Source organism: Salpingoeca rosetta, assembly GCF_000188695.1.
Source record: "Salpingoeca rosetta unplaced genomic scaffold supercont1.16, whole genome shotgun sequence".
Taxonomy (NCBI): domain Eukaryota; class Choanoflagellata; order Craspedida; family Salpingoecidae; genus Salpingoeca; species Salpingoeca rosetta.
The window spans coordinates 1,125,084-1,151,160 of NW_004754918.1; the positions used below are offsets into that span (position 1 = coordinate 1,125,084).

The 26,077-nt window shown below is 54.6% G+C and overlaps 6 protein-coding genes across 7 annotated transcripts in view; 3 read left to right on the forward strand and 3 right to left on the reverse strand.

Moving 5' to 3' along the window:
* PTSG_07213 (skd/vacuolar sorting protein) overlaps positions 1 to 75 on the reverse strand; it is a 4,038-nt gene extending 3,963 nt beyond the window's left edge. Inside the window, exon 1 of the mRNA XM_004992578.1 lies at positions 1 to 75. This exon is cut by the window's left edge and continues 305 nt beyond it. The gene's annotated coding sequence lies outside the window, so the exon portion shown is untranslated.
* A 191-nt stretch (positions 76 to 266) lies between these two features.
* Positions 267 to 7,629, forward strand: PTSG_07214 (trifunctional enzyme subunit alpha). Its single transcript, XM_004992579.1, has 22 exons — positions 267 to 341; positions 554 to 601; positions 850 to 998; positions 1,253 to 1,348; positions 1,574 to 1,635; positions 1,796 to 1,982; positions 2,151 to 2,213; positions 2,481 to 2,705; positions 2,991 to 3,062; positions 3,286 to 3,351; positions 3,550 to 3,610; positions 3,760 to 3,827; positions 3,994 to 4,079; positions 4,257 to 4,323; positions 4,488 to 4,550; positions 4,731 to 4,838; positions 5,021 to 5,079; positions 5,283 to 5,364; positions 5,563 to 5,805; positions 6,029 to 6,091; positions 6,411 to 6,591; positions 6,889 to 7,629. Exons 1-22 carry the CDS (start codon positions 329 to 331, stop codon positions 7,080 to 7,082), a joined length of 2,256 nt encoding a protein of 751 aa, XP_004992636.1. The 5' UTR covers positions 267 to 328; the 3' UTR covers positions 7,083 to 7,629.
* A 127-nt stretch (positions 7,630 to 7,756) lies between these two features.
* Positions 7,757 to 12,313, reverse strand: PTSG_07215 (uncharacterized protein). Its single transcript, XM_004992580.1, has 16 exons — positions 12,130 to 12,313; positions 11,862 to 11,945; positions 11,587 to 11,673; positions 11,328 to 11,389; positions 11,093 to 11,157; positions 10,663 to 10,797; positions 10,396 to 10,441; positions 10,043 to 10,114; positions 9,805 to 9,903; positions 9,504 to 9,600; positions 9,319 to 9,370; positions 8,980 to 9,078; positions 8,812 to 8,872; positions 8,543 to 8,634; positions 8,278 to 8,340; positions 7,757 to 8,128 (listed from the first exon to the last, which is right to left on the reverse strand). The coding sequence occupies exons 1-16, from the start codon at positions 12,134 to 12,136 to the stop codon at positions 8,011 to 8,013; spliced, it is 1,239 nt and encodes a 412-aa protein (XP_004992637.1). The 5' UTR covers positions 12,137 to 12,313; the 3' UTR covers positions 7,757 to 8,010.
* A 526-nt stretch (positions 12,314 to 12,839) lies between these two features.
* PTSG_07216 (uncharacterized protein) lies at positions 12,840 to 18,426 on the forward strand (the record flags this gene model as incomplete). Its single annotated transcript, XM_004992581.1, has 10 exons — positions 12,840 to 12,948; positions 13,156 to 15,083; positions 15,379 to 15,474; positions 15,640 to 15,707; positions 15,883 to 16,046; positions 16,321 to 16,380; positions 16,515 to 16,568; positions 16,742 to 17,277; positions 17,518 to 17,626; positions 17,932 to 18,426. The coding sequence occupies 10 exons, from the start codon at positions 12,840 to 12,842 to the stop codon at positions 17,937 to 17,939; spliced, it is 3,132 nt and encodes a 1,043-aa protein (XP_004992638.1). The 3' UTR covers positions 17,940 to 18,426.
* On the reverse strand, positions 17,995 to 20,329 carry PTSG_07217 (uncharacterized protein). The gene is made up of 5 exons (XM_004992582.1): positions 19,627 to 20,329; positions 19,389 to 19,449; positions 19,049 to 19,170; positions 18,675 to 18,854; positions 17,995 to 18,260 (listed from the first exon to the last, which is right to left on the reverse strand). The coding sequence occupies exons 1-5, from the start codon at positions 20,302 to 20,304 to the stop codon at positions 18,219 to 18,221; spliced, it is 1,083 nt and encodes a 360-aa protein (XP_004992639.1). The 5' UTR covers positions 20,305 to 20,329; the 3' UTR covers positions 17,995 to 18,218.
* Positions 20,330 to 20,492: 163 nt separating this feature from the next.
* Positions 20,493 to 26,077, forward strand: part of PTSG_12557 — a gene marked incomplete at its 5' end in the record, with an annotated part of 9,244 nt that continues 3,659 nt past the window's right edge. For both annotated transcript variants that reach the window (XM_004992583.1, XM_012637636.1), the window contains 20 exons: positions 20,493 to 20,518; positions 20,706 to 20,804; positions 20,933 to 20,981; positions 21,239 to 21,414; positions 21,566 to 21,663; positions 21,912 to 21,974; positions 22,095 to 22,338; positions 22,512 to 22,575; positions 22,756 to 22,793; positions 23,016 to 23,084; positions 23,285 to 23,380; positions 23,558 to 23,615; positions 23,806 to 23,901; positions 24,112 to 24,173; positions 24,292 to 24,388; positions 24,656 to 24,814; positions 24,995 to 25,075; positions 25,318 to 25,372; positions 25,534 to 25,601; positions 25,823 to 25,927. In XM_004992583.1, coding sequence (XP_004992640.1) covers positions 20,493 to 20,518; positions 20,706 to 20,804; positions 20,933 to 20,981; positions 21,239 to 21,414; positions 21,566 to 21,663; positions 21,912 to 21,974; positions 22,095 to 22,338; positions 22,512 to 22,575; positions 22,756 to 22,793; positions 23,016 to 23,084; positions 23,285 to 23,380; positions 23,558 to 23,615; positions 23,806 to 23,901; positions 24,112 to 24,173; positions 24,292 to 24,388; positions 24,656 to 24,814; positions 24,995 to 25,075; positions 25,318 to 25,372; positions 25,534 to 25,601; positions 25,823 to 25,927 — 1,803 coding nt within the window. The remainder of the gene's footprint in view (positions 20,519 to 20,705; positions 20,805 to 20,932; positions 20,982 to 21,238; positions 21,415 to 21,565; positions 21,664 to 21,911; positions 21,975 to 22,094; positions 22,339 to 22,511; positions 22,576 to 22,755; positions 22,794 to 23,015; positions 23,085 to 23,284; positions 23,381 to 23,557; positions 23,616 to 23,805; positions 23,902 to 24,111; positions 24,174 to 24,291; positions 24,389 to 24,655; positions 24,815 to 24,994; positions 25,076 to 25,317; positions 25,373 to 25,533; positions 25,602 to 25,822; positions 25,928 to 26,077) is intronic.

Here is a 26,077-nt window from a genome sequence, read left to right on the forward strand (position 1 = left end):
CGAGAAAGAACGATTGGTTGGTTGGTTGGTCCTTTGTTGGTGTGCTCTGTGTGTGTGTGTGTGTGTGAATGTTGGTTGTTGTGACTGTTGTGTTCCTTTCGCTTCTTGGCTTGTCGTGTCGTCGCCTCCTGTCTTGATGAGTCATGACGTGCGCAGTGCGTCCCCAATATACGTTTCGCACACAATCTTGGGAGAATCCGAGAAACGGTGGATACCAGGCACCAAATCGCCGTTCACGACTTCATAAAGGGCATGTCGTCATTCTGCGTTGCACTTTTTTTCCCTCTCTGCCACCACTGAACGCTCTGTGCTCGCTCGCAAGAAGACAATGATGCTGCGAGGTGTGTTGTGCGTATGGTGTTGTGTGTTGGTGAGGAGGAGTGTATGTGTGTCTGTGTCTGTGTGTCTGTGTATGCGTGTATTATTGCTGTTGTGGTGTTGTGGTGGTTTGTTCGCCTTTTGTGTGCATGTGCGTGTGCGTGTGTATTCAAACATCCTCACGTCTTCTCACAACATTTTCATGGTTGCTGGTGTTGCCCTTTGTTTTTGTCAGTGTTTGCGCAGCGTCGCCTGCTCGGCGCCACTGCCCGCTTCTCCCGTGGTATGTCCAGCACGGATCCGCGCCGTGTTGTGGATAAACGCGCCTGTATGGATAAACGCGCCTGTGTGGATGTGTACATGCCTCGTGTATATGTGTGCGGACTTTTTTGCGCATGTGTCTTCGTGTGCTTTTGTTCCCTTGTATTGCCAGTGGCTCAACCTCAACTCAACTCGCCTCTTTGTCTTCCATCCATCCTTGCTTTCTTCCATCCATTCGTGCCTTCTTCTTTCCATCATTCTATCCTGCAGCTGCCAGCTCTGCCACGAGTGGCAAGAACGTGCGCTATGAGATTGAGGACGATGGCATTGCCATCGTCACCTTTGATCTCCAGGGCACAAAGGTCAACACGCTCAACATGGACCTCGCTGACGAGTTCAAGGGCGTCATGTCCACCCTGGTGCGTGCGTGTGTATGCGTATGTGTGTGCTTGTGTGAATGTGCGTGTGTGTCGTTGTGTGCATGTTTACGTGCGTGTGCATGTTTACATGTGTGCGTGTGTGCGTGAGCGAGTGCGTGAGTGCGTGTGTCCCACTCTGGTGTCTGGGTGTTTCCTTGCCACACCACGGAGTAACTGCAATCGCGGCTGGGGTTCTCACCACACTGCTCTGTCTCGACATGGCCATTCACTATCGCATCTTTCCACCTTGACAGGAGTCTGATCCCAAGGTCCGCGCAGCAGTGATCATGTCTGGAAAGGAGGACAACTTCATTGCCGGTGCCGACATCAACATGTTCACCAAGTGCAAGGTGTGTCTTGTGTGTTGTGTGTTGTGTGTTGTGTGTTGTGTGTGTTTGCGACAATGTACTCGGGAGCAATGACATGGCGACTGCATGCACACATTTGCCCACACACACACACACAGAGTTACACACGCGCACGCGAACGCGAACGCGAACGTGCACACTCTGTCGCTGCCCCTCATGCCTCGATACCTCATTGCTGCATCGCACGTGTGTTTGCCCAATTTGCAGACGGCCGAGGAGATGGAGAACCTGTCCCGCCCTTCCCACGCCATGTTCGACCAGCTTGCATCGTGAGTTGCAATGCAAACACACATTGTTTCATGTGATGCGTTGTACACGAAGTATGACAGCGGAACTCTGTTCACAGCGCACGCTTGCTCACGCTGTTTACCTCTTTCCTTCCTCCCCCTCCACCATCACCACCATCACCGCCACCGCCACCGCCACCAGCGGCAAGCCCAAAGTTGCGGCGATCAACGGCTCGTGCCTCGGTGGCGGGCTTGAGCTTGCCCTTGCGTGCCACTACCGCGTGGCCTCGTCCAGCCCCAAGACGGTGCTCGGTCTGCCGGAGGTGATGCTCGGCATCCTCCCCGGCGCCGGCGGCACACAGCGCCTCCCCGCACTCATCGGCCTTCAGGTGCCGTGGCTGTGTCTGTGTGTGTGTGTGTGTGTGTGTGCATTCTGTGCCGTTTTGTCTTTATGCCCTCTGTCTGGCTTTGCGTCTTGTTCACTTCTGGGTTGCCGACACCACGCTGACGCTCCACTGGCTACAACTTCCGTCTACGTGCGTTGTTTATAACCACAGAACGCCATGCCCCTGATGCTGACCGGAAAGAACGTCAAGCCCTCCAAGGCAAAGCGCATGAAGGTCGGCATGAAACCCGTCTTGATGTGTTTGGGGGGGGGGTGTTGCAAACATCCCCCTCGTCTGTTGCTGATGCCACTGTGTCACGTCGTGTGTGTATGTGTGCGTGTGTGTGTGTGTGTGTTTGTGTGTGACACAAACGGACAGACAGTGTAAATGTGCTCGCTACTTGTCGTGCATGGCATCTGAAAATAATTGTCTTCCAATCCTCACCATCATTCATACCACGCGGAACCCCCCTCCCCCCCCCCCCGAAAAAAAAAAAAACAGCTTGTTGACAACGTTGCTGATCCCAGCGCCCTGAAGCACGCTGCCGTGCTCGCCGCAAAGGGGCTGGCAGACGGAACGCTCAAGGTGGACCGCGAGCCCAAGGGCGTGCAGAAACTGATCAACAAGGTGATTGAGGGTACCGAGTTTGGCCGCAACTTTGCCTTCAAGAAGGCCCGCGACATGGTCATGAAGCAGACAAAGGGCGTCTACCCAGCACCCCTCAAGGTACTGCACGCGTGTCGTGCTGTGCTGTGCCGTGATGATGTGTTGAGTCTTTGTGTGTGTGTGTGTGTGTGCGTGTGAGTGTGTGTGTGTGTGCGTGTGAGTGTGTGTGTGTGTGTGTAAGCGTGCGAATGACTTCACAAGTCTTTGTGTGCGTGTGCACATGAGTGTTTTTGTGATTGTCCATCACATACACGTCTTTGCCAGTCTTCCACCTGCGTCGTTTGTGCGTTCTAAATTCGTGTCTCACCTTCCACCACCTCACCCTCCCCGGCCTGTCGTACGCAGATTATCGACGTGCTTGAGACGAGCGCCAAGCACGGCTTCTGCTCCAAGGCCGGATACGAGGCCGAAGCAAAGGTCAGCACTCCACTACGGCAATCAACGGAGAACACTCGCGCACAAACACCATGCATACATTGTCTCACGTGCGCCCGCACGTGCCATCTATACACACATACATACACACACACACACTTACGTTCGCTGCCATACTTGTAAGTTCCCCCAATGTGACACTTTTTCTCACAACACCTGTACGTGGACACGTCACATACGTGTGTGTGTGCATGCTTGCCTGCAGGCATTTGGTGAGCTTGGCATGACCCCTGAGTCCCGCGCCCTCGTCAGCATCTACTTTGGACAGACCGTAAGCGCGACAAAACGTGTGCAACGTGCAATGCTCGTTTTCTAGCGGGCGTGCACTTCTTTTTCTCTCCCCAACCACACACACACACACACACACACACACACACACACACACACACACACACACACACACACACACACACCCAACACTCACAATTGCGCTTCTACTGCTGCCGCTACCACTGCTGCCTCGTGATAGGCGTGCAAGAAGAACCCCTACGGCAAGCCCAAGCGCAAGGAAAACACCGTTGGCGTGCTCGGTGCGTGTCCAATCAAGCCTGCACAGCACCCATGACGACGCATCGAGTACCTTCCCATGTACACGTTCAGTGCCTGCATGCTTCACTGCATATGTGCGTATGTCGCTTGTGTCACTGATATTCCACGTTTGCCTGCTCGTGTGTGGCAGGTGCTGGCCTGATGGGTGCTGGCATCGCCGAGGTGACCATGACCAAGGGCGTCGACATCCTCCTCAAGGTGCCACGATGCTGCTGCTCAACAAAACCGCCACTGACACCAGATCGCCCCCAACCCCCCCCCCCCCTTGACCTCAAACACACCATCCACCAATCAACCTATTCAATCAACTGACTCTTAACCAACTACTTGATCATGCGTGTGCGTGGCTGTGTGTTGCGCACAGGATGCCAAGCCCGAGGGTCTGGCGCGCGGCCTGGACCAGATCTACAAGAACCTCAACAAGAAGACAAAGAAGCGCCGTATGACCACGTGCGAACTCCCATATATATTGTTGCCTTGAGGATGGGGGAGGGGGCATTTTGTGTGTGTGTGTGTGTGTTTGAGTTTGCATGCCCTTTTTGGCCTTTTTTTTTTTTCGGGCAAGGTGCTACTTGTTCACGCCATGCACTGTGCACGCCTCGCTGCCCATGTTTCGTGTGCGCACAGGTTTGAGCGCGACCAGACAATGTCCCGCATCGTCGGCCTCACCGACAGCGACGCCAACTGGCAGAAGGTCCGTCCACACACATGTACCATTGACACTGTTCGTGTGTGTTTGGGTGCGTGTGCGTGTGTCTGTAGTTTTTTTTCGCGTGTGTCAAACGTTTCGCGTGTGTCCAACGTTTCATGTGCTCACCCGTGTGTTCGCATCTGTTGATTGGTGGGCGCGCCTTGCAGCACTTCTCCCATGCCGACATGATCATCGAGGCCGTCTTTGAGAACCTCGAGCTCAAACACAAGGTATCCTCGCACCCACGTTCACACACACACACACACAAATGTACACTCGTACACACACATGTACAGTCATAGTAGTCTGCCTCATTGCTCGCTCCCTCCCGTTCACTGACGCACGCCTCCGTAATTGCATGTGTTCACACTGTCTTCCCTCAACCTTTGTTTGTTCTTGTATTTGAACAGATTATCAAGCAGTTTGAGGCCATCACCCCGGCACACTGCGTCTTTGCCACCAACACCTCCGCCATCCCCATCACCAAGCTCGCCGAGGCATCCTCCCGCCCAGAGCAGGTGGGGGCACACTCTTGACGCTGTCGCTTTGGTGCCACTTTGTTGGTGTTGCTTCCGTGTACCTGTATTGATTTGTGACCTTTCGTGCTGTTGCCGGCATTGCATGTAGCCGCCGTGCTTTCCACTCACACCCTGCTTTGCTGCCGGTGGTGTGATGCCTCTTTGTTGATGTACTGTATCAGTTTATCGGCATGCATTACTTCTCGCCCGTGGACAAGATGCCTCTTCTTGAGATTATCCGGTGCGCCCTGCTTGCACCAACCGCCGCCGCCGCCATCATGTTGCAATTCATGTGTCGCTGCTTGCTGCCAATACCCCATCGCCTGCCCACTTCCAAAGCTCACGCTGTACCCTGTGCGTGCGTGTGTGTGTGTGTGTGTGTGTGTGTGTGTGTGTGTGTGTGTGTGTGTGTGTGTGTGTGTGTGTGTGTGTGTGTTCTGCCAGCCACCCCGGCACGAGCGACGAGACCACCGCCCGCGCATACGACATGGGTCTCAAGCAGGGCAAGACCGTCATCGTCGTCAAGGTGTGACAACAACAGACGAGGGAGCTGGCTACATGAATGTTTTTGTAGTGTGTTGTATGCGTGTGTGAGGGCTTCGTGTGTACCGTGCGTTTGTGCCTGTGGTTGTATCGACGCAGTTTGTGGGTTTGCTCCTCCTCATCACATTTGCCACCACGGCATCGCCGCTCGCCGCTCACCGCTCACCGCTGCTTGCCACAGGATGTGCCCGGCTTCTACGTGAACCGGTGCCTGGGCCCGTACTCTGACGAGGCGATGGCTGTGCTGCTTGACGGCGCGAGCATTGAGGAGATTGACCGGGCCATGGTCAAGTACGGCTACCCGGTCGGCCCCATGACCCTCGTCGACGAGGTTGGCATCGACACCGCCGCCAGCGTCGGCAAGACCCTCCAGGGCGATCTTGGCGAGCGCATTGGCACCGCAGACCCAGAGCTCCTCGAGAAGGTCAGGCGGTCACCCTGCACTTGAGGTGGCTGCGGTGGTGTTGTGCGCTATTGGTGCTGGTGTTGGTTTTACTCTTGGGTGCTTTGGGTGCTGTTGGTGCAGTTCCTGCGCCGCTTGCTTCGCCCTGAGAGCCTTGTCCGTGGTCATTGAGCACCGTGCTTTCGTTTGCACTTCCTCATGCACCTGCCCTCCTTTGCTCTCCTTTGCTCTTCTTCGTGTCCAGGTTGTTGCCAAGGGCTTCCTCGGCCGCAAGACGGGCAAGGGCCTGCACATCTTCCCTCCACGCGTACGTGTGCACACCCTCAATTGTCATGCCTCTGTCCACCCTGCGTTGCTTGCATCCTCAAACGGGCGATTTACCTGCTTCCCCTCCTCACACTCCCTCTGTTCCTTACTCTTGCTCAACTATGTGCTTCTGTTCAACTCACTCCCCCCCCCCGCCTCACACACACTCACATTCACTCACTCACACACACGCACACACACACACACACACACTCTCTCTCTCATATCTCTCTCTCACACACACACACACTCTCTCTCTCTCTCATATCTCTCTCTCACACACACACACACACACACTCACACACCAATGTACGCCACAGGGCAAGAAGACGGTCAACCCCGAGGTTGTTGAGATGATTGAGGAGCAGCGCAAGCTTCGCGGCAAGCCCAGCAGCGGGCTCACCAGCGTGGAGGACATCCAGATGCGTCTTGTCAGCCGCTTTGTCAACGAGACGGCGCTCTGCCTCCAGCACGACATCATCGGCTCCCCCGTCGTCGGCGGTGAGTTACCTCAGTGCTCAGCGAGACGATGAGGGCAGGGGAGGTTGTGTTGGTGACACGCATGAGCCGTGTGTGGGAGGCGAGAGCGCTGTGTGTGTGTGTGTGTGTATGTTGACTGCACGTTTCACTAATTTGCTTTGATGGCATGTCAAATTTGCATGCACACGAGTGTTCATATACTGACGCACGCACACACACACACATACATACACACACACACACACACACACACACACACACACACACACACACACACACACACTTGTTCATGCGCACAACGCTTAACACCCCCACCAGACATTGGCGCTGTGTTTGGCATTGGTTTCCCGCCATTCCGCGGCGGCCCCTTCCGCCTTGTCGACGCGTTTGGCGCGGACAAGTTTGTGGACATGATGTTGCGTTACCGCGATGCGCTCGGGCCCCAGTTTGAGCCTGCTCAGATCCTCAAGGACTACGCTAAGCAGAACCGCAAGTTCCACCCAGAAGCATAAGCGACGCGGACCGTGCGCATGCGCTCCTGTCACTCTGCTGAGCTGATGAACGCACGTGTGTGTATGCACACCCTTTTGTCCCAGTGCTTTCGACGTTGCTGGTTTTGCTGTCATTCTTGTCTGTGTGTTGTGTTGCTGTTGCATCGTGTTCGTGTCATCAAGTGGGATTGCTGCTGGTCTGTGTGAGAGGGGAGGTATGTGGTGAAGTGGCATTGACACTTGTGCGATGGTGGCACTGGAAAATGGTTGGTGCACCCCCAAGCCAGATCAGGAGTGTCCTGCCGTTGGCTGGTGCCTGTCGTCTGCTCCCTGTCCATTTCCCATCACTGCCTCTCTCCCCTGCCGCTGCTTTGTGTCTTGGTCTTCTTTCGTCTTGTTTCACTACCACCTTCCCTCTCCTGTGCCCATAGCGACATGATTCGTTCGTGTAGTCGCGCCACGCTACCTGTGGCTGTTCACTCGCTCGCCCTCGGCAGCCGTCTCTGTGTGAACATATGTGTGTTACACCCTTGTCACCCCATCCCACTAAAGCCAACGCAAGAAGCAAGTCAAAACGCACAAGCGTGAATGTGTGTGTTTTTGTTTGTTTGTTTGTTTGTTTGTTTGTTTGTTTCGTGTCGTGTCGTGTCCGTAGTGTCTGCTGTGAAACATGTGGTTTGCAAGACCGCTGTAGAGTTTCCATATGCGATGTATGTGTATGTGGACGCCATGACGCTGCCATGGCATAACTTACTCTCAAACAACACGGTGATAAACTGTGCATGATGACCACAGCAACAAGATGACGCAAACGACAAAAGGGAGCTCAAACAACAAACAAGCAAGACAAACGCGTCAACTCAACCAACGAATTGTGCAACGGCAACACCGTTGACGACCAATCAGTGACAGCACGTACATATGTGTGCACATGTGTGTGTGTGTGTGCTCAGAAGAACTTCTTGCGCCGGCCAGTGGACTGCGCCTGTGCGGCCTTTCGCTTCTCCTCCTCGGCCTCGTACTCCTTCTTCTCCCGCTCAAACTGCTCGCGCTGCATCTCAAGCTCCCTGCATGGGTGACACGAGCATCGACGATGCAAGGCAGTGTGGCGGTGAGGTGTGCAGCGCAACAGAGCTCAGCATCTTATCTTCCAAAGGGCGTACAGAACAGAAGCGAAAACACGCATACATACACACAACTGCGATGCTGACGACACCTTTGCTGCTTCTTCAACTTTTCTTCAAACTCCTCGTGCTCCTTCAGCAGCTGCGCCTCTTGCCTGCAGGCACGCGCGCGAAGGAATGTGTTGTGGGTGGTCGTGTGAGCGTGTGTGTGAAAGTGTGTGTGTGTGTGTGTGTGTGTGTGTGTGTGTGTGTGTGTGTGTGTGTGTGCGTGCGTGTGTGAAAGTGTGTGTGTGAAAGTGTGTGTGTCTGTGTTATTGGGGGCAGAAGCATCGCTGGAGCAGACAATAGTCCACGCACGTCTTGATTTTCTGCTGTTTTTCGCGCACGCGCTTCTCAAAGACTTCTGTCATCTCTCGCTCCATCTTCACAAGCTTCTTCTCGTGTTGTTTCTGTGGGGGAAAGACATGAACAATCAGGGGTGCAGGCGTTAGGGGCGGGTGTGCGTGGAGATTGTGTGTGTGTGTGTATGTGTGGAGATTTGTGTGCATGTGCATGTATGTACATTGGTGTGTATGTGTCTGTGTCATCAACAGCAACGGTGCAAACGGTCAAAGTGAGTGACTTACGAGCTGTCCTTCGAGCTGTTCGATGAAGTTTTGGCTGTTGGGATCCGATTTGGGGCTTCCACTGCAAGTGTGTGTGCGTGTGTGTGCGTGTAAAACTCATGTGAATGGGCAAGTCAGAAAACCGAGGATCAGCAACACACATGCGCACACACCCGTGTGTAAACAGACCTGATGGATGTGTCAAGAGAGAGGCTGGAGAGGCGCTGCTGACGGAAACGCTCGTAGTGGACGTTGTTCGTCGTGTCAATCAGCTGCTGCATGTACGTTCTGCACAGACAATGCAGTACACCATCAAGACGCGTCAAGTCAGGGATGAGACCTGGTTTTGGCGGTCAATTCTAAACCCCAAGACACAAGCATACAGGTGCGTATACACACACATGCGAAACACACACGCACATGCACACGCACACGCACACGCACACACATACACACACACACGCACACGCACACGTACACACATACACATACACCTACATGCACACACACACGCGCGCGCGTTCAGACCTGATGATGAGGTTGCGCAGGCCAACGAAGTCCGAGTGCTGCGGATTGTCGACTGGAGATACGAAAAGATGTGCAATATGAACGGAGAGGGTGTGGGTTGATGATGCTGTTGTTGGAGACGTTTGCGAGAAAGTGAAGTACAACGACACGCAAATAAACACACAACGACACGCTCACGCACGCACCTTCGACGTAACCCCAGGGGTAGGCGCGGCCACGCATTTCCTTATCATCTGCGAAGAGTACCTGTGTTGAGGCCGAGACAGCAAACGGCCACGCAGACTGAAATGACACACATACACACATACACACACATACACACACAGGAGAGGACTGTGAGAGAAGATGCGCACGAAGACTGTGTCCAGTCAGCGCCGCCAAACAAGAAAACGCACGAACACACACACGTGCACACGTGTAACCAGAGTTCGCCACAACGGGCCCCTTGCTCTTCTCTTTCGTGTGCAGGTGTGATGATGACCGTACCCTGGCGTTTGCAACGTCGTCTTGCACCTCTTCATCATCATCGTCATCTTCGGGAAACTCAAACACGTTGATGTTGTGCTCCGCCAGCGTGGCGCGCACCTGTGTTTGTGTGTGTGGGGATGCGTGAGAAATGAGCGAGTGCATGCGTGCCATGCCATACCGCAGACAAGACACACTCAAGCAAACAAGTAAGCAAACAAACAAACAAACAAATCCTTCAACAAAACGAAGCACTCACGCGTTCCTTGAGGAGCTGGCACTCGTCCACTGTGAGCGAATCCGCCTTTGCAATGACGGGGATGATGTTCACCTGAACAGAAAACACGCAGTCCAACGCGCAGCAGTTATGAGTTGGGTGTGTGTGTTTGTGTGTGTGTATGGGGGGGGGGGTTTTGTGTGTGTGTGTGTGTGTCTGTGTGTGTTCGTGTTGTGTGTGTGTGTGTGTGTGTGTGTGTGTGTGTGTGTGTGTGTGTGTGTGTGTGTGTCGTGCCTGTGTTTGTATGTGCCTGTGTGTGTGTGTGTTTGTATGTGTCTGTGTGTGTGATGTGTGTCTTTGGTGAAAAAGCACATGCAATTGAGACGAGCATGCACCTTCGTGTGCAGGCGCTTCATGACTTCAATGTCGAGGGGACGGACGCTGAAGCGGAGGAACACGACATCAGAGAGCGATGGAAGATGAGCAGCATGGAGACAAGAACCAAAACCTGGTTCGTCATCACAGACAGCATAAACGCGCACCACACACACACACACATACGCACACACACACGCACGCACACACGCACGCACACACGCACACATACACACACATATATGCATGCATTCACACGGCAGCAGCATGCGAATGTGCGGACGCACCCGTGGATGCAAGGAGTGAGGAAGTAGAGGCAGCAGTGGACGCGGCAATCACGGATATCCGTGCGGCTGATCTTCGACTCCTCGCCCTCGTACTTGGAGAACGCATTGTCAACATACTCCTCAATGGGGACCCAGCTGCACCAGCAGGGGACGCAGTAGAAGCAGTAGAAGTCATGAAAGAAAGGGGCATTAGGGTGATGTGAAGAACATTGGATTCGTGTGTGTGTGTGTGTGTGTGTGTGTGTGTGTGTGTGTTGAGTTGGGAAGCTAAACGCCATTCATTCATTCATCCATCCATCCATCCATCCATCCATCCATGCGTGCATCCATGCGTCCATGCGCCCATGCGTCCATCCATAAATACATTACAGCAGTGTTCAAGCTCAGACAAACGCTTTTGGAGGACCCATGTGAAGCAGTACAAACGCACCAGTCTGTGTTGTTGATGCCGTTTCCAAAGCCCGGCGTGTCCACGAGCGTGAGCGTGAGCTGAACCTGCAGAGGGGAAATGAACGCGTAAGCGGGGGGCGGGGGAGCGAGAACCACAAGGCAGCATCAGCCAAGAGCAGGAAAGGGCGTGTGCACATGCGATGCATCCGCAAGCCCTCAACGCACGTGCAAACGTCGCATACAGTTGCAGACAGCAAGAGGTGAATCCAACTCACGTCGTTCTCAATGAGCGTTGTCACGCTCTCCTGCACAGAGGTTGTGCTGGGAATGCGAGCACCTGCGGAAGCAGGAAAACGAGGCAACCACCGGGTGAGAGAGAAGGTGAGTGAGAAACAAGTACGCAACGACCAACAGCAGCAAACAATGAAAACTGTAACCTCAAGCATAAATCACGCAGTGCATGTACACAAGAGCACACGTACACGTGTACAGGAAAAGGCGCATGACTTCAGCCAGTCACAACACTTGACGTACAAGGTGGGGGATAGGGCTTGTCCTCTTCATAGATGTCGGTGGAGAACAGGGTGTTGACAAACGTCGATTTTCCCAATCCAGACCGCCCTGTAGTATAGAGAGAGAGAGAGTGTGTGTGTGTGTGTGTGTGTGATTGGAGCGTTGATAAGCATCGTCAGTTGCCCAAGACTCACACAAACGCGAAGAATGCAAGCCAGCATATGTACACACGTACTCAGGCACACTCACACACCAACACGCACGCATACACAGCGCCAGTGAGAAGAAGCACTCACCAACGACCATCAAAGTGAAGTCAAACCCCTTGAGCGTGACCTCACGATGGATTTGATTGGGGAGGTTGGCAAAGCCTATGTCGCCTGTGATTGGGGGTGAGGACAAACACATGAGGAGCATGGGTCAGTCATCGTTGACACGATTCAAGCAGGGGCGTCTGCCATGCATGCAACGAAACAACAATCACCACACGCTGCCTCAAACATGGTCAATCAATTCTCACACGCATATCACACACACACGCACACATGCTCGTGCAGCACATACCACTCATGACTGCCTGGTCGTCCTGTTGTGCTTCTTGGAACGAAAGAGAGAAAGGGAGCAAGGAAGCGATGGATGTGGGGAGGTCTCAAACACACTGCCGTCTCACAAGCAACTGTCAGTCGATTTGGTTGGAAGGTCTTGCTCAAAATATTGGCTGGAGAGTTGATGGAAGATGTTCAATGAATTTCCGCAACATCAATGCAGAAGGAAGCAGAAGGCAGCACACACAAAGGCCAAATCATCGTCGCTTGAGTTGCGTGATTGGCAGGAGGGAGAGCAGGCACAACGTGCAGGGCAGGCACAACAGGCAAGAAGGACGCATCGCATCACAAGCAAGGAAAGGAAGAAGTGCTTGCATTGGAGGGCAGTGCATGCTTTGATCAGGACACGAAAACAAACGACTACAGGTAACGCCATTTGTTGTTTGCAGGACGTGTGGGTGGGCCGAGAGTGCTGGGCTCATGCTTCCACCATCGCAGTAGCAGGCAGTGTACTGCTCGGCCTGTCCGTGCAAGCGCACGCGCTTGCGGTGTCAGCGCTTGTGCTGCCCGGCGGCGCATTTGCCTACTGGTTTCTGCGTGGACGTGACTGGTGCACAATTTTGCAGCAATTCACGGCACAACCACAACTTGCCTTCTTGCTGCGTTTTTGTTGTCGGTTTTGCTTCTTGTTGGAAGAAGAGGGGTCCGCACAGCGTTGTAGTGTGAACCATGGATCGTCGTCGCAGGGCCGCGACGACATCGGCGTGCGATGAGTTTGTGCCGCACCGATCACGCCCCAACATCTGCACCAACTGCCGAAAGCCAAAGGCAAAGCACAGTACGTTTGTTGTGTGATTGTGTGATTGTGTGTGTGCGTATTTCTGTGATTGTGTGCTTGTGTGTGTGTGTGTGCGTATTTGTGTGCGTGTGCGTATTTGTGTTTCACAGTGTGTGTGTGTGTGAGTGTGTGTGTGTGCATGTGCATGTGTGTGTGAGTGACCTTTCACTCGTTTCATCTTGGTTTGTGTTTGTTTCATTCACACAGAGTCGAGCAAAGGGGACGCAGCGGGCAATGCCACAAAGACGTCAGCAGCATCCGCTGAAGAGACAAAGAAGCAGGACAACTCGGCCAAGGCGAGTGAGGCACCGCCAAAGACCGAGGAAGGTAACGACAACGACACGCAACCCCAAATGCGCGGCCGCTCGCACAGCCAGCAGGTGACAAAGCCGCCAGCATCGTCGAAGAAGGACACGAACGGGGCCCGCGATGACAATGGCGATGGCGATGAGAAGGACGCGTCTCGCGCTGACGACGCAACGACAGATGAAAAGGGGGCGGAGGCTGCAGGGAAAGGTGGCAGTGAGGAGGAACAACAGCGAAAGGAAGAAGAACGTTTGAAGAAGGAGGAGGAGGAAAGGCTGAAGAAGGAAGAGGAAGAGAGACTCAAGAAGGAAGAAGAGGAAAGGCTGAAGAAGGAGGAGGAAGAGAGACTCAAGAAGGAAGAAGAGGAAAGGCTGAAGAAGGAGGAGGAAGAGAGACTCAAGAAGGAAGAAGAGGAAAGGCTGAAGAAGGAAGAAGAGGAACGCGCTCGCAAAGAAGAAGAAGAAGAACGGAAGCGAAAGGAGGAAGAGGAGAAGCAGAAAGAAGAGGATGAAAGGAAGCGAAAGGAAGAAGAAGCAGAACGTTTGCGTCAGGAAGAAGAGGAGAGGAAGCGAAAGGAGGAGGAAGAGAGACTCAAGAAGGAGGAGGAAGAACGCGCTCGCAAAGAAGAAGAAGAACGGAAGCGAAAGGAGGAAGAACGTTTGCGTCAGGAAGAGGAGGAGAGGAAACAGCGTGAGGAAGAGGAGAGGAAGCGAAAGGAAGAGGAAGAACGGAAGCAAAAGGAGGAAGAAGAGGAAAGGCTGAAGAAGGAGGAGGAAGAGAGACTCAAGAAGGAAGAAGAGGAAAGGCTGAAGAAGGAGGAGGAAGAGAGACTCAAGAAGGAAGAAGAGGAAAGGCTGAAGAAGGAGGAGGAAGAGAGACTCAAGAAGGAAGAAGAGGAAAGGCTGAAGAAGGAGGAGGAAGAGAGACTCAAGAAGGAAGAAGAGGAAAGGCTGAAGAAGGAGGAGGAAGAGAGACTCAAGAAGGAAGAAGAGGAAAGGCTGAAGAAGGAGGAGGAAGAGAGACTCAAGAAGGAAGAAGAGGAAAGGCTGAAGAAGGAGGAGGAAGAGAGACTCAAGAAGGAAGAAGAGGAAAGGCTGAAGAAGGAGGAGGAAGAGAGACTCAAGAAGGAAGAAGAGGAAAGGCTGAAGAAGGAGGAGGAAGAGAGACTCAAGAAGGAAGAAGAGAAAAGGCTGAAGAAGGAAGAAGAGGAAAGGCTGAAGAAGGAGGAGGAAGAACGGAAACAGCGGGAGGCACAAGAACGCGCTCGTAAGGAAGAGCAAGAGAGGCTGCGGAAGGAAGAAGAAGCAGCAGCAGTAGCAGCAGCAGCCAAGGCGAAGAAGAACCAGGACAGCAACAACACTTCAGCACCGCAGCGTCAACGGTCGGTTCGATTCGCCACCGATGACGACAACGCCAACACATCGTCCTCCCGCTCGTTCCGCCAGCGCTCATCTGGGTCTGTCATGGCCCGAAACCCGCGCACCAACAGCACGAAGGACAGCACGAAGGACAGCACGAAGGACAGCGGACATGATGCAAGCGCTGCGTCGCTTCAGCGCAATCGTGCACAGTCCATGCGGCCACGTGGCAGCGGTGGATCGTCTGTGCACGTGCGGACAACTGATCCCGCCATGGTGGAGCTGCGTGACGACAACGCGCGGCTGAAGAAGGAGTCGACGGCGCTACGTGACCGTCTGCGACAGTCTGAAGCGCTCGTTGCGAACCTTCGCGTCGAGTACAAGGTGCTGGACGGGCAGCACAACGACCTGCTCGCCAAGATGGCCCAGCCCGAACCAGCCACAATCGTCCGCCAAGAACTTAGAAAAGCCGTGCGTCCTCCCCGTGTGTGTGTGTGTGTGTGTGCGTGTGTCTGTGTCTGTGTGTGTGTGTGTGTGTCTGTGCGTGTGTATGCATGCGTGCGTGCGTGTGCGTGTCTGTGTGTGCGTGTGTGTCTGTGCGTGTGTATGCATGCGTGCGTGCGTGTGTGTGAGTGTCTGTGTGTCTGTGTGAGTGTGCCTGCCTGTCTACGTGCAATCACCCTTCCCCTCTGTCCTCTATATTCCTTGCATTTCACCGATGCTGTTACATGCTCCACCTGCGCGGCTCCAAAACGATTGTGTGCAGGAGGAGAAGATTGCGCAATTAGAGGACGAGTTGTCCGTCAAGTCTGCGGAACTGCAGCAGCTGTGGGCGAAGCACAACCACCTCGTCGCAAACCAGGTGCGGACTGCGATGCTGAGCGGTGCTGATGATCAAGGAAAAGACACTGTGTATGGAGTGACTGTCTTTGTGCACAGAATCCCGTATTTGGTGTTTGTGTTTGGTTCTTGGTTTGAATTCATCCTCCTTGTCTCGTGGTATGTTTTCATGGTGCATTTCCAACAGGGCCAGCATCCTGGGTCTAATTTGCACACAGACACGGAGCTGAAGGCGCTTCGGGCAGAAAACGCAAAGTAAGCACCGTGTTAGAGCGCACACGCTGTCTGCTACTTGGAGCCATCACGCACTTGCACACACACACACACACACACACACACACACACACACACACACACACACACACACACACACACACACACACAACCCTCACTGCCAAACCCCCCCCCCCTTGGCTGTGCTCGCTGTCAGGCTGAAGGAGCAGCTGAGCGACGCGCAGTACGACAACACCGTGGCGGAGGACGAACTGCTGCATCTCCAGGCCATGAACGAGGAGCTGATGGCGCAGGTCAAGCGACTTCGCTCGGGCAAGGCCGGCACCAGCAGACGCATCCTCACCCTCGATGACGCCCTCGGTACAAGCTGCTGCCCTGCTCTGTTTGCTGGCTTGTTCGTTTGATTGGTTGGTTGTGCGTTTGTTTGTTTGTTTTGGTTGGTTGTTTGTTTGGTTGGTTGGTTGTTCATCATTTGTTTGTTTGTTTGTTTGTTTTGGTTGGTTGTGCGTTTGTTGGTTGTGCGTTTGTTTGTTGGTTGTATGTGCGTGGTGTGCTGTAGTTGTGCCTGCAAGCACTTTACTTTCTGCCCCACTGATTGACACTTGTTTCCTGTCACGCGTTTGTGTCTGTGCAGATTTGACGTCATCCTCCGGTTCAGATCCAACAAAAACAATCTCCCTCAGGGGCGCAGACGGTAAGATACACACATGTGAACGCATGCGCGCTCGCAAACAAACGCGCGCATATACACAGGCACACACACATGCATGCATGCATGCATGCATGCATCGACTGCTTGCTCACGTGTCACTGCTGTGCATTGCTCAGGTCTCGGCGAAGCATCTGCAACAGATGGTACACTCCTCCTCGCCCAGACAGACGGTGCGGCGTTGCTGTCCTTGCCCCCTCAAGCACGCCCTCTCACGTACATCCACACGCACGCACGCCCATACCCGTTCGTGCTTCCTTTGTGTCCCTCACATTCATCTCTTGGCCATCATATCATGATCACCGCCACCATCATCATCACCACCATCCTGGCCACCCGTGTGCAGATCTGCTCGGTGCGACGGACGACAGTGACCCAGACCTGTCTCTGCCAATGCACCCGTCGCTCGCGCCGCCCCCGAAACCACAGCGGCCAGCAGAGGTCACGCCCCCACCACCCGGCACACGCAGCACACCGCGAGCAGCCGCAGCAGCAGCAGCAGGGGGCGTGAGGGGGAACACTCCCGCCAATCGCAACAGCAGTGGTGTTGGTGGTCGTCGTCGTGATGGTGTGCAGAGTGGTGTTGGGACGCCCGCGTCACGGCAATCACCGTCGGGATCGGTGTACTCAACGCCACTCGGCCGCATGCCGCCAGCACAACAGCAGCAGCAGCAGCAGCAGCAGCAGCAGAGGACAATGACTCCACAGCAGCAGCGTATGATGCAGCAGCAGCGTATGATGCAGCAGCAGCGTGGCATGATGGGCGGTGCGAACGGTGGACGACAGCGGACAACGACCGGGTGGTGGCAGCGGTCAGCACAGCAGCAGCAACAGCAACAGCAGAGGGCGTCACCGCAGGCACGGCAGCAGCAGGCAATGACGGTGTGGCCTTGTGGCTGTATGTGTAGTGCGTATGTGTGTGTGTGTGTGACTGCGTTTGTGTGTGTGTGTGTCTGTCTGTGTGTGTGTGTGTGTTGTGTGTGTGTGTGTGTGTGCGTGCGTTGCACAGCACTTGCAGTTGCTGTGGCGATGTCTCTGCTCCGTTCTCACCAACCACCTCACTGTCCTCCTTTGTGGGACCACCATCACCACCGCCATCACCATCACCATCACCACCGCCAGCAACGGCAGAGGGCCATGTCACAGCGCCGTCCAAATGGAACACAACAGCAGCAGCAGCAGCAGCAACCGTCGACCTCCCAGTGGCTCTCAGACAAACTCAAGCAATGGGGTGCGTACTTGTGCTTGTTTGCTTCTTTGTGTTGTGCTTTGTTGCCTTGGATTGGCCTGGGTTGGTGTGAGTTGGTGTCGGTTTGTCTGTCTCGCATGGATGGCCGGTATCAATTGTCAGCTATCTCCTCTCGTGCAAACAAACACAGGCACACACAGAGGCACACACAGAGAGGCACACACAGAGGCACACAGAGAGAGAGAGAGGCACACACACACACACACACACATGCACATGCATTATGCAAATGACAAACTGGTTTCCTCACGTTCATCTCGCCATATCACACACGTGCATACACACAGGCTTCTAAGTGACGTGGGCCATTGCTCGCCAACGCATCATCATGAGTTGTGCTGCTGCTCTGTCTCCCCTCCCTCCTTCCCCTCCCCTCCTTTCCTTACCTCCCTTCTTCTCTTTCCCCTGTGTGCTTCCGTGCTGTGAATAGTCAAGATTCAGGCTGTATACGTGTGTGCGAAAGCGTACGTTGATGGCGAGGTTCATGCGTGTTTACTGTCTTGTCATGATTGCGATATGTACTGCTTGTGGTGTGTTCGAGCACTTGTCCTCCACCACTGGTCACTTGCTTGCGTCATGCGCTCTCTTGCAGTTCCGCCAGCTGAAGCTCCGGGTTCTGTTCAGTGCATTGATGTGTGCATGTATGTATATGTGTGCATGTGTGTGTGTGGTCAGTTGTGAGAAGGCCGCTGTTATCCGATAGCTTGACGACGTGACGGTGATTGTTAATAACATAGTTGGATGCCGTGGACTTGTCGCCTTTGTTGCTGATGCCGTGTATGGTGTGTGCGCATGTGTGTGCACATGCGTTTCGTGCTTCATTCATCCATGCGTTCTCTCTTCAGTGCTTCGCTCTCTCCGTTGTAAACGCTTCGTCCAACCAGCAGCAAGTCAATGCCACCTCCCAACACTGCGGCAAACCACCACATCACCACAACCCAAAGCCAGCCCGTCCACACACGTTCATCCATACACGCACACGCACACGTCCATCCGTCCGTGTATAAACGATCCCCCGCCCCGGGCGCACCTTAGCCTCTGCGACGAGCACGGTGATGAGGTCCTTGACGTACTGGAGGTTCATCTCGCGTGTCGGGTACCGCCGGCCAACCAGCTTGAGCGTGTCCGTGGCGGCACGATAGCGTGAACCAACGAGCTGCAACAGCTTCTCCCGCTCGGCGGCATTGAGCCCAAGCTGCGACACCTTCGCCTGCGAGAGGGGTGTGTGTGTGTGCGTGTGTGTGTGTGTGTGTGTGTGTGTGTGTGTGTGTGTGTGTGTGTGTGTGTGTGTGTGTGTGTGTTACGTGAACATCAACAGAAACCCATGCATACGTCCACCCATCTCTTCCCCCGCCGCTTGTTCATACACACACGCACAGAGAAATCCGCACACGTCTGCCTCACCGTGAGGATGACTTTGCGGGCCTCTGGGATGTGCGACCCCTGCGAGCCGACATGGTAGTAGTTGCGCGTCTCAATCTGCAGAAATTCTTCGGGCAGCGGCTCACGCCACGCACGCATGCGGTCTGAGAACACATACACACACACACACACCACACACACACACGCAACACACAACACAGACGTGTAGTACAGATATGTAAAGGGAAAAGAGAGTGAGTACGGATGTAACAGAGGTGAAGGCTCAGTGCAAAACATGCATGAATCACTTCGCGAATTAAACAACAAAGACGTGTGCCCTCGAAACGCTGCACGCAAAGAGTCTGCGAACGCGCATACATACCGCGCAAGTGTTGGGCGTGGTGGCGGATGTTGATGCGTGACAGGTCTTGGAACGTGATGGGCTGCAAGCAACACAGGTGGTCCAAAGGTCAATCTCAGTCATCACAGAAGCAGTGGACTGAATCCCGCTGCCTCCCATCCCACCCTCATGCACACACACACACTCACTCACTCACTCACTCACTCACTCACTCACTCACAGTCACACACACACACCCTGGCAAAGCACGTGTGCACACCTTCAGATCCTCAATGTCGTAGTCGACGTGGCCGCTGTTCTCAACGTGGACGTGGCCCGTACGGTCCATAATAATCTCTGTATCTGGGTTGATGTCGCCCTTTGCGTTCGCAAAGACATCCGCAGCCGTGACTTCGGTCTCTTGCAAGCCTGACGTACGCTTTTCGCTTGGTGCTGGCTCCTCGGCAGCTGCCTCCTCGGGCTCCATGGGCGCGGCTGCGGCAATCTGTTGCTGGATCTTCTTCAGCTCCGCCTTCATCTCGTTGAACTCCTCACGCAGACGCTTCGGCGAGCTGGCCTCTGCCGGCTGCTGGCTCTGAAGCACGTTGCGCACAAGATCCACCATTTGGTCCTCGGGCGTCGGCATGCCCTTGGTGGCAGCTGCAACATTCATGCGCTGACCAGGTGCACCAGTCGTACGCGGCTGATGCTGCTTGTGTTTCTGCTGCTGCTGTCTGTTTTGTTTTGGCGCACGCGTGCGCGCCGCCCTGGCGTCGTCCCCTCCACTTGCACCACCACCTGGCGGCTGCGCAAACATGGACCTAGTTGATGTGGACAGTGCTGCGCTTGCTTGGCGCAGGGCCGCCACGCTCACACGCGCACGCGCAACAGGCGAAACCGCTGCCGTCGCCCTGGCCGCCACCATCGCCACATGCCTCATCCTCGTCGCCATCATCATCTTCGTGCGGCTGAGAGAAAAACAGTTGAAAATACAACGAATCCTCATAATCCGGAAGCAGCAGAGGCAGTGGTGGAAGACGAAACAGGAAGCTGCTGTAACGCTTGGTCTGGTGGTTGTTGTTGTTGTTGTTGTTGTTGTTGTTGTGGACGACGTTGTTTGCTCCATTGGACGCGGAAAAGCCAGCCATGGAGAAAGCAGACAGCATCCTGAGGTATACACTCTGTGTGTGTGTGTGTTTGTGTGTGTGTGTGTGTGTGTGTGTGTGTGTGTGTGTGTGTGTGTGTGTGTGTGCGCGCGCGCGGAATGCTATTGCTAGATGCGTGCGGAATGCTGTGGCTCGACGATGTGTTTGTCTGCATTCAACGAATCGGTTCCCTCTGTAACATGTCCGTCATCAGGCGGTTGAAGGAGCACGGCAAGAGCGTGCACAAGGCCGTGAGCCGCGTGAGAACACAACAAGACTTGTTCACGGACGCGATCCTGCACCAGCGAGCCAAGTACGAGACTGCACATGCGAGATTGCGTATGCTTGGCAGTGCTTGCCCCTTGCATGTTGTATTTTGCTGCTCATTCACATGCAATCTCGATCTGAATCGCATGTGCGGTGTGCTTTCGTCTTGTCAAGGTTGCTGGAGAAAGCAAAGTGGCTCCTGTTCAACCATCCAGCTCTCTTTGTAAGCTCGGCTGCTGCTAGTGGCATGCATTTCTTTGATGTTGTCGCTGCCTTCCACAATGTGACACGGAGGACAACGGCTGCTGATTCTCATCTCTCCTGCCTACCACTCTACCACTCACTCACTCTCCCTCTCTCACACTCACTCACTCACTCACTCACACTCTCTCTCACTGACACACACACACTCACTCGCTCACTCTCTCTCTCACTCTCTCTCTCTCACTGACACACACACACACTCACTCGCTCACTCAGCGGGACGAACAGCTTGCGTCCTTCGTTTGGAAGTATGCGTTCTACAACATTGTGAGCGTGTGGCGCGGCCTAACGCGCAGGCAGCGCAATGAACAGGCACATGAGGGGCAGACACAAGCAGCACACAGCGCGTCACTTGACCCGCAGCTTGGATCCTTTCTGCTGCAAGCCATTGGGTGCGTCATGCAGCTGGTGCAGTTGGTGAAGTTGGTGAAGTTGGTGCCCTCCCAATGTACAAAGCCTTGACACATACACACACACACGCACGCACACATGCTTGTTGATCTAGCGAACTGCACAACTCATCTCTTGCACTGCGCTCTTCAGCTGGTTTGATGCTGTGCTCGTCGGACTGTCGTCAATGATTGCATTTCCACTCGATGAGCCCGAACGTGCACCGCCCATCTTGCCAACATCCCGCCCAGGTATGGCTTCCGTACTGTCTGTGTATGTATGTGTGTGTGTGCGTGCGTGCGTGTGTATGTATGTATGTGTGTGTATGTATGTATGTATGTATGTATGTGTGTGTGTGTTGTGTGTGTGTGTGTGTGTGTACTGCCCATCAGTCTGTACAACTGCGCATGCGCCCGGCTCTCTGTCCCCTTCTCTGCCTACGTGCGCGGCTGACTCTATCATTGCATGTGGTGCGACGCTGCACCCTGCTGCTCCCCAGATCCAATCCCGCTCGCAGCAATCACCATCGCCCACACCATCCACGTCTGCCTCGGCGACTTACGTGCGTACACCATCCCCCGCAAACGCGTGCTTGCACGTGACATGCCGCGTATCTACTGTTCAGTGCAAACTGTGCTCACGTGTGCGTTCATCTCCCCCCCCCCACACACACACACATTAGATCGCTACGCCTACCAGGAGCTGCTTCCGCCACCACCATCATCACCATCTCCGTCACCATCACCATCGTGCGAGTACCACCGCCGTGCATCTGCCACATCCTACCGCCGCGCCCGCCGCCTGTCGCCGTCGAGTGCGCACCCCTGGTCCCAGCTCGCAATGCTCGTCCCAACCCAACACCACAACCACCAGCATGCAGCGGGGATGCGAGGACGTGCCATGAAGCTGTACTGTCTGGCCCGCAGGTTGGTAGTCGCTCATAGTGGTGGTGGTGATGGTGATAGTGGTGGTGGTGGTGGTGGCACAAGCATGCGCACTGCCCTGTCCTGCGTCGCTGTGGCGGCAGCAGCAGAAATGGTGCGCAGTACCGTTATATTCCCCTGTCAAGTTGCTCATATACACATGTTGTTGTCACCAGCTGCACGACAACACCGCCGCATACGCCCGCCGCTGTCGATGCTCTCAGCGCACTCGTCAAGACAGTGCGTACACACACATTGATGGTTGTGGTGCCTGTGTGCTGTCCACCTGCTGCTTCCTGATCACAACAGCATATGCACCCTCACGCACTCTGCCTCGTGCACTTTCGATTACACACGCGCACATACACATACGTGTACACACGCACGCGCACAACTACACCTTCGTGCCGGTATTGTCAGCTGCCGACGATTGGAGACCTGCAGTCCTATCACCACACGTAAGCGGCATTTGACATTTGTCGTGATGCGTCTGGCCATTGCTCTGCTCATACCCACAGCATGTACGGCTTTCATCCCTTCAATCATCACTGCCATCTGTCCTGTCACGTGGTCACATGATCACTTGATCACCTCATGATCACACGATCACATGATGACCTGATCACGTGGTGACTCATCGCCATCGTCTTCGTCGCCCCGCGTTGTCTGTCGCTGCCCAGCATGCCGCCCGTCGAGCTGTCGTTTGCACATCTCCTCGCCGTCACGCGCATGATCCTCGACCAAGACAGGTGCCCATCACCACGCGCGCACACACACGACACACACACACACATACGCACACGACACACGCACACACACACACACACACGACGACACACGCACACACACACGCACGATACACGACACAACACGCGCGCGCATGCATTGTCCACTCACATGTGGCGCTATCACGACAACCTCCACCACCACCTCCTTCTGTACCATTAAGTTTCCCTGGCGAGCGGGAGTTTCACGGTGTCGGCGCTTTCTTCCACCAGTCGCTGCTGCAGCTCATGTCATCATCGTTCGCATTCAACTCATTCCGGTACCACAGCGTGAACGCGTGTTTGGGTGTCTGTGTGTGTGTGTGTGTGTGTGTTTGTGCGCGTGTGTACGACTGTGTGTGAATGCGTGCGTGTCTCTGCATTTTCGTGTGCACACCGCGTCAACCGCCGCTGACATGCCCCACCCCCCCCCCATGCTGCTGTGCACGTGTGTTCAGACCGCGGCCTGACAGCGACTGCGATGACAGAATCGTATACACAGAGGACGTCTTTGAGGTTCGTTGCAGCACACGCACACACGCCCACACGCACACGCGCCCCCACACACGCACACGCGCCCACACACGCACATCCACACACGCACATGCAAATGCACGTTGACTCCCAATTTCTCCACCAGAACAGAACATCTGTCATGACTTACCAGCCCCACCCACACCACCACCATCACCGCCGCCGTGATCAGTTGTGCTTTGCAGCTGTGTTCTGTTCCCACTCATCGCGTCACGTCCCAACGAAGGACACCGCTGCCGTCATCTTTGCACTCACCACATTCGTCCAGGTACCGTGTCTGTCGCTTTCTTTGTCTGTACGTGTTGTGTGTGTGTGTGTGTGTGTGTGTGTGTGTTGTGTGTGTGTGTGTGTTGTGTGGGTGGGTGGGTGGGTGGTGTGTGTGTGTGTGTGTGTCCTTGCTTGTTTGCGTGTGTATTTGCCCGTGTGCATGCTTTCCACTCAGTTTCTCTCCTGTCCTGTGTCCCTGCACCCCATTCAGGTGTTGACATTCACGCAACGGCTGATCCACTCGTCGCCCGCAATCGACGAAACAGCAAGCAGGTCCGCGCACACACCCATGCACATATGCAAGCGCACACACATGTACCATGTGCAGTCTGCTGTTGAGTCATCGCGCCACCACTGCCATTGACCGCATCGCCGTGGGCCGTCAACACAGGCTGCTTGGTGTCGCCCGGCTGGCGTGTGTGTGGATGGAGGCAGATACGATGACGAATTGGACCGCACAGAACAGCGAGCACCCGCTCCTACAACAGGTCTGGCCCATATTCCACGCTTGAACACACATACACATACACATGCACACACGCGCTTGAGTATCATCTCGTGTTGCCATGCTTGCTTGTCGCCGCCGCCGCCACCATCGCCAATCACCATGGCTTCCATTGTCTTCGTAACCCTTATCATCATCATCATCATCATCATCATCATCATCATCATCATCATCATCATCATCATCATCATCATCATCATCATCATCATCATCATCATCATCATCATCATCATCATCATTGCCGTGACAGCTGTGGACGTGTGTCGGGCTGCTCGTCAACACATGTGCAGACAAAATCGCGTCACCATCGTCGTCATCATCGTCACCGCTCTCGCGCGAACTGCACGACATCAAACGCGCGTGTGTACTCGTGGATGAGGACGTCGAGCTGATCGGCTGCACAGCACTGGTCCGTCTCTGCTTAGACAAGTGTGTGTGTGTGTGTGTGTGTGTGTGTGTGTGTGTGTCTTCTTCTCACGAAATCATCCTTTCATCATCATGGTGCCCCTTCTCGTGGCACGCGAAATCCCCTGTTGACAGCATCTCCCACGCTACCAGCCAGCACCGTCCCCATCCCCACCTCCATCAGCACCATCGCCACGCACCCGGCCTCCATCAGCACCATCGCCACGCCCTCGGCCTATTCGTGTTCCCCTCCACGTCCCCGCTGGTCCCGCCGCCGTTCGCATTCGCACGGCCGCCCTCATCACCGCCGCACACGCGCACGCCCGCTCACCACACGTGAGATGCCTTGGGTGACAAGTGTGTGCCTGTGTGTCTTCACATGTGTGTGTCTGTCTGTCTGTCTGTCTGTCTGTCTGTCTGTCTGTCTGTGCTTGTGTGTGTCTGCTTCTCTAGCTTGCTCATGCAGTGCTAACGGCTGCATTCACGTGCGCTTGTGCACATGTGCAGGCGTTTCTGATTGCAGAGGATGATGGGATCCACTTCATCACGCGCGAGGAAGCGGGTTGGTTCGTTCATGGCATCGGCCGTCTCCTTGCATCATCACTGTCGTCATCATTAAGTCGCTTTTCCATGCTGCATTGCGCACACAGACATCAACGCCATTCCCGCACACGCATTCGCTCACCCATTCCCACACCCGTGTGCGCATCACCTCCGCCACAGAGCGCCGAGCGCGCCAGCGAAAGAACAACTTGCTGTTCCGCCTCAGCTCTCAGCACCAACAGCACCAGGTAGTGGGGGAACATGTGTACATGTGTGCGTGTATCTGTGTGTGTATGTAACTCTGCCTGTGTGTTTGCGTGTGCATGTGTGTGCGTGCATGTGTGTGCGTGCATGTGTGTGCGTGCATGTGCGTGTAACTGTGCATGCGAAACCCCTCGCCTGCACTGATGTGCCTTCCTTTCGTCTCGTGTTGCTCATGTTACACGCTCACATGAGGAGTTGCGTGCAGTTGGCTGAGATGCAAACACAGGTGAAGCGACTGCAGGCGACATCATCGCTTGTTGTCGTCACTGATGCAGATTCCTTTGCGTCCCATCCATACAAAGTCAAGAAGGTGTGTTGGCGACGCTGCCTTTGCGTATCCTGCCTTTGAGAGATTTGCGCGCTCCACTCAATTCTGCTCTCTCTCTCTCTCTCACTCACTCACTCACTCACTCACTCACTCACTCACTCACTCACTCACTCACTCACTCACTCACCGTCG

Coding starts and splice junctions, on each gene's coding strand:
- PTSG_07217 (XM_004992582.1), bottom strand. CDS start 20,304: ATGATGATGGCGACGAGGATGAGGCATGTGGCGATGGTGGCGGCCAGG. Junction 19,450..19,626: donor ACGACATTGAGGATCTGAAG/GTGTGCACACGT, acceptor TGTTGCTTGCAG/CCCATCACGTTCCAAGACCT. Junction 19,171..19,388: donor CCACGCCCAACACTTGCGCG/GTATGTATGCGC, acceptor ATGTGTTCTCAG/ACCGCATGCGTGCGTGGCGT.
- PTSG_07214 (XM_004992579.1), top strand. Junction 5,365..5,562: donor AGACCGTCATCGTCGTCAAG/GTGTGACAACAA, acceptor TGCTTGCCACAG/GATGTGCCCGGCTTCTACGT. Junction 6,592..6,888: donor CGGCTCCCCCGTCGTCGGCG/GTGAGTTACCTC, acceptor CACCCCCACCAG/ACATTGGCGCTGTGTTTGGC.
- PTSG_07215 (XM_004992580.1), bottom strand. Junction 10,442..10,662: donor CTCACTCCTTGCATCCACGG/GTGCGTCCGCAC, acceptor CCTCCGCTTCAG/CGTCCGTCCCCTCGACATTG. Junction 9,371..9,503: donor CCCCTGGGGTTACGTCGAAG/GTGCGTGCGTGA, acceptor TCGTATCTCCAG/TCGACAATCCGCAGCACTCG.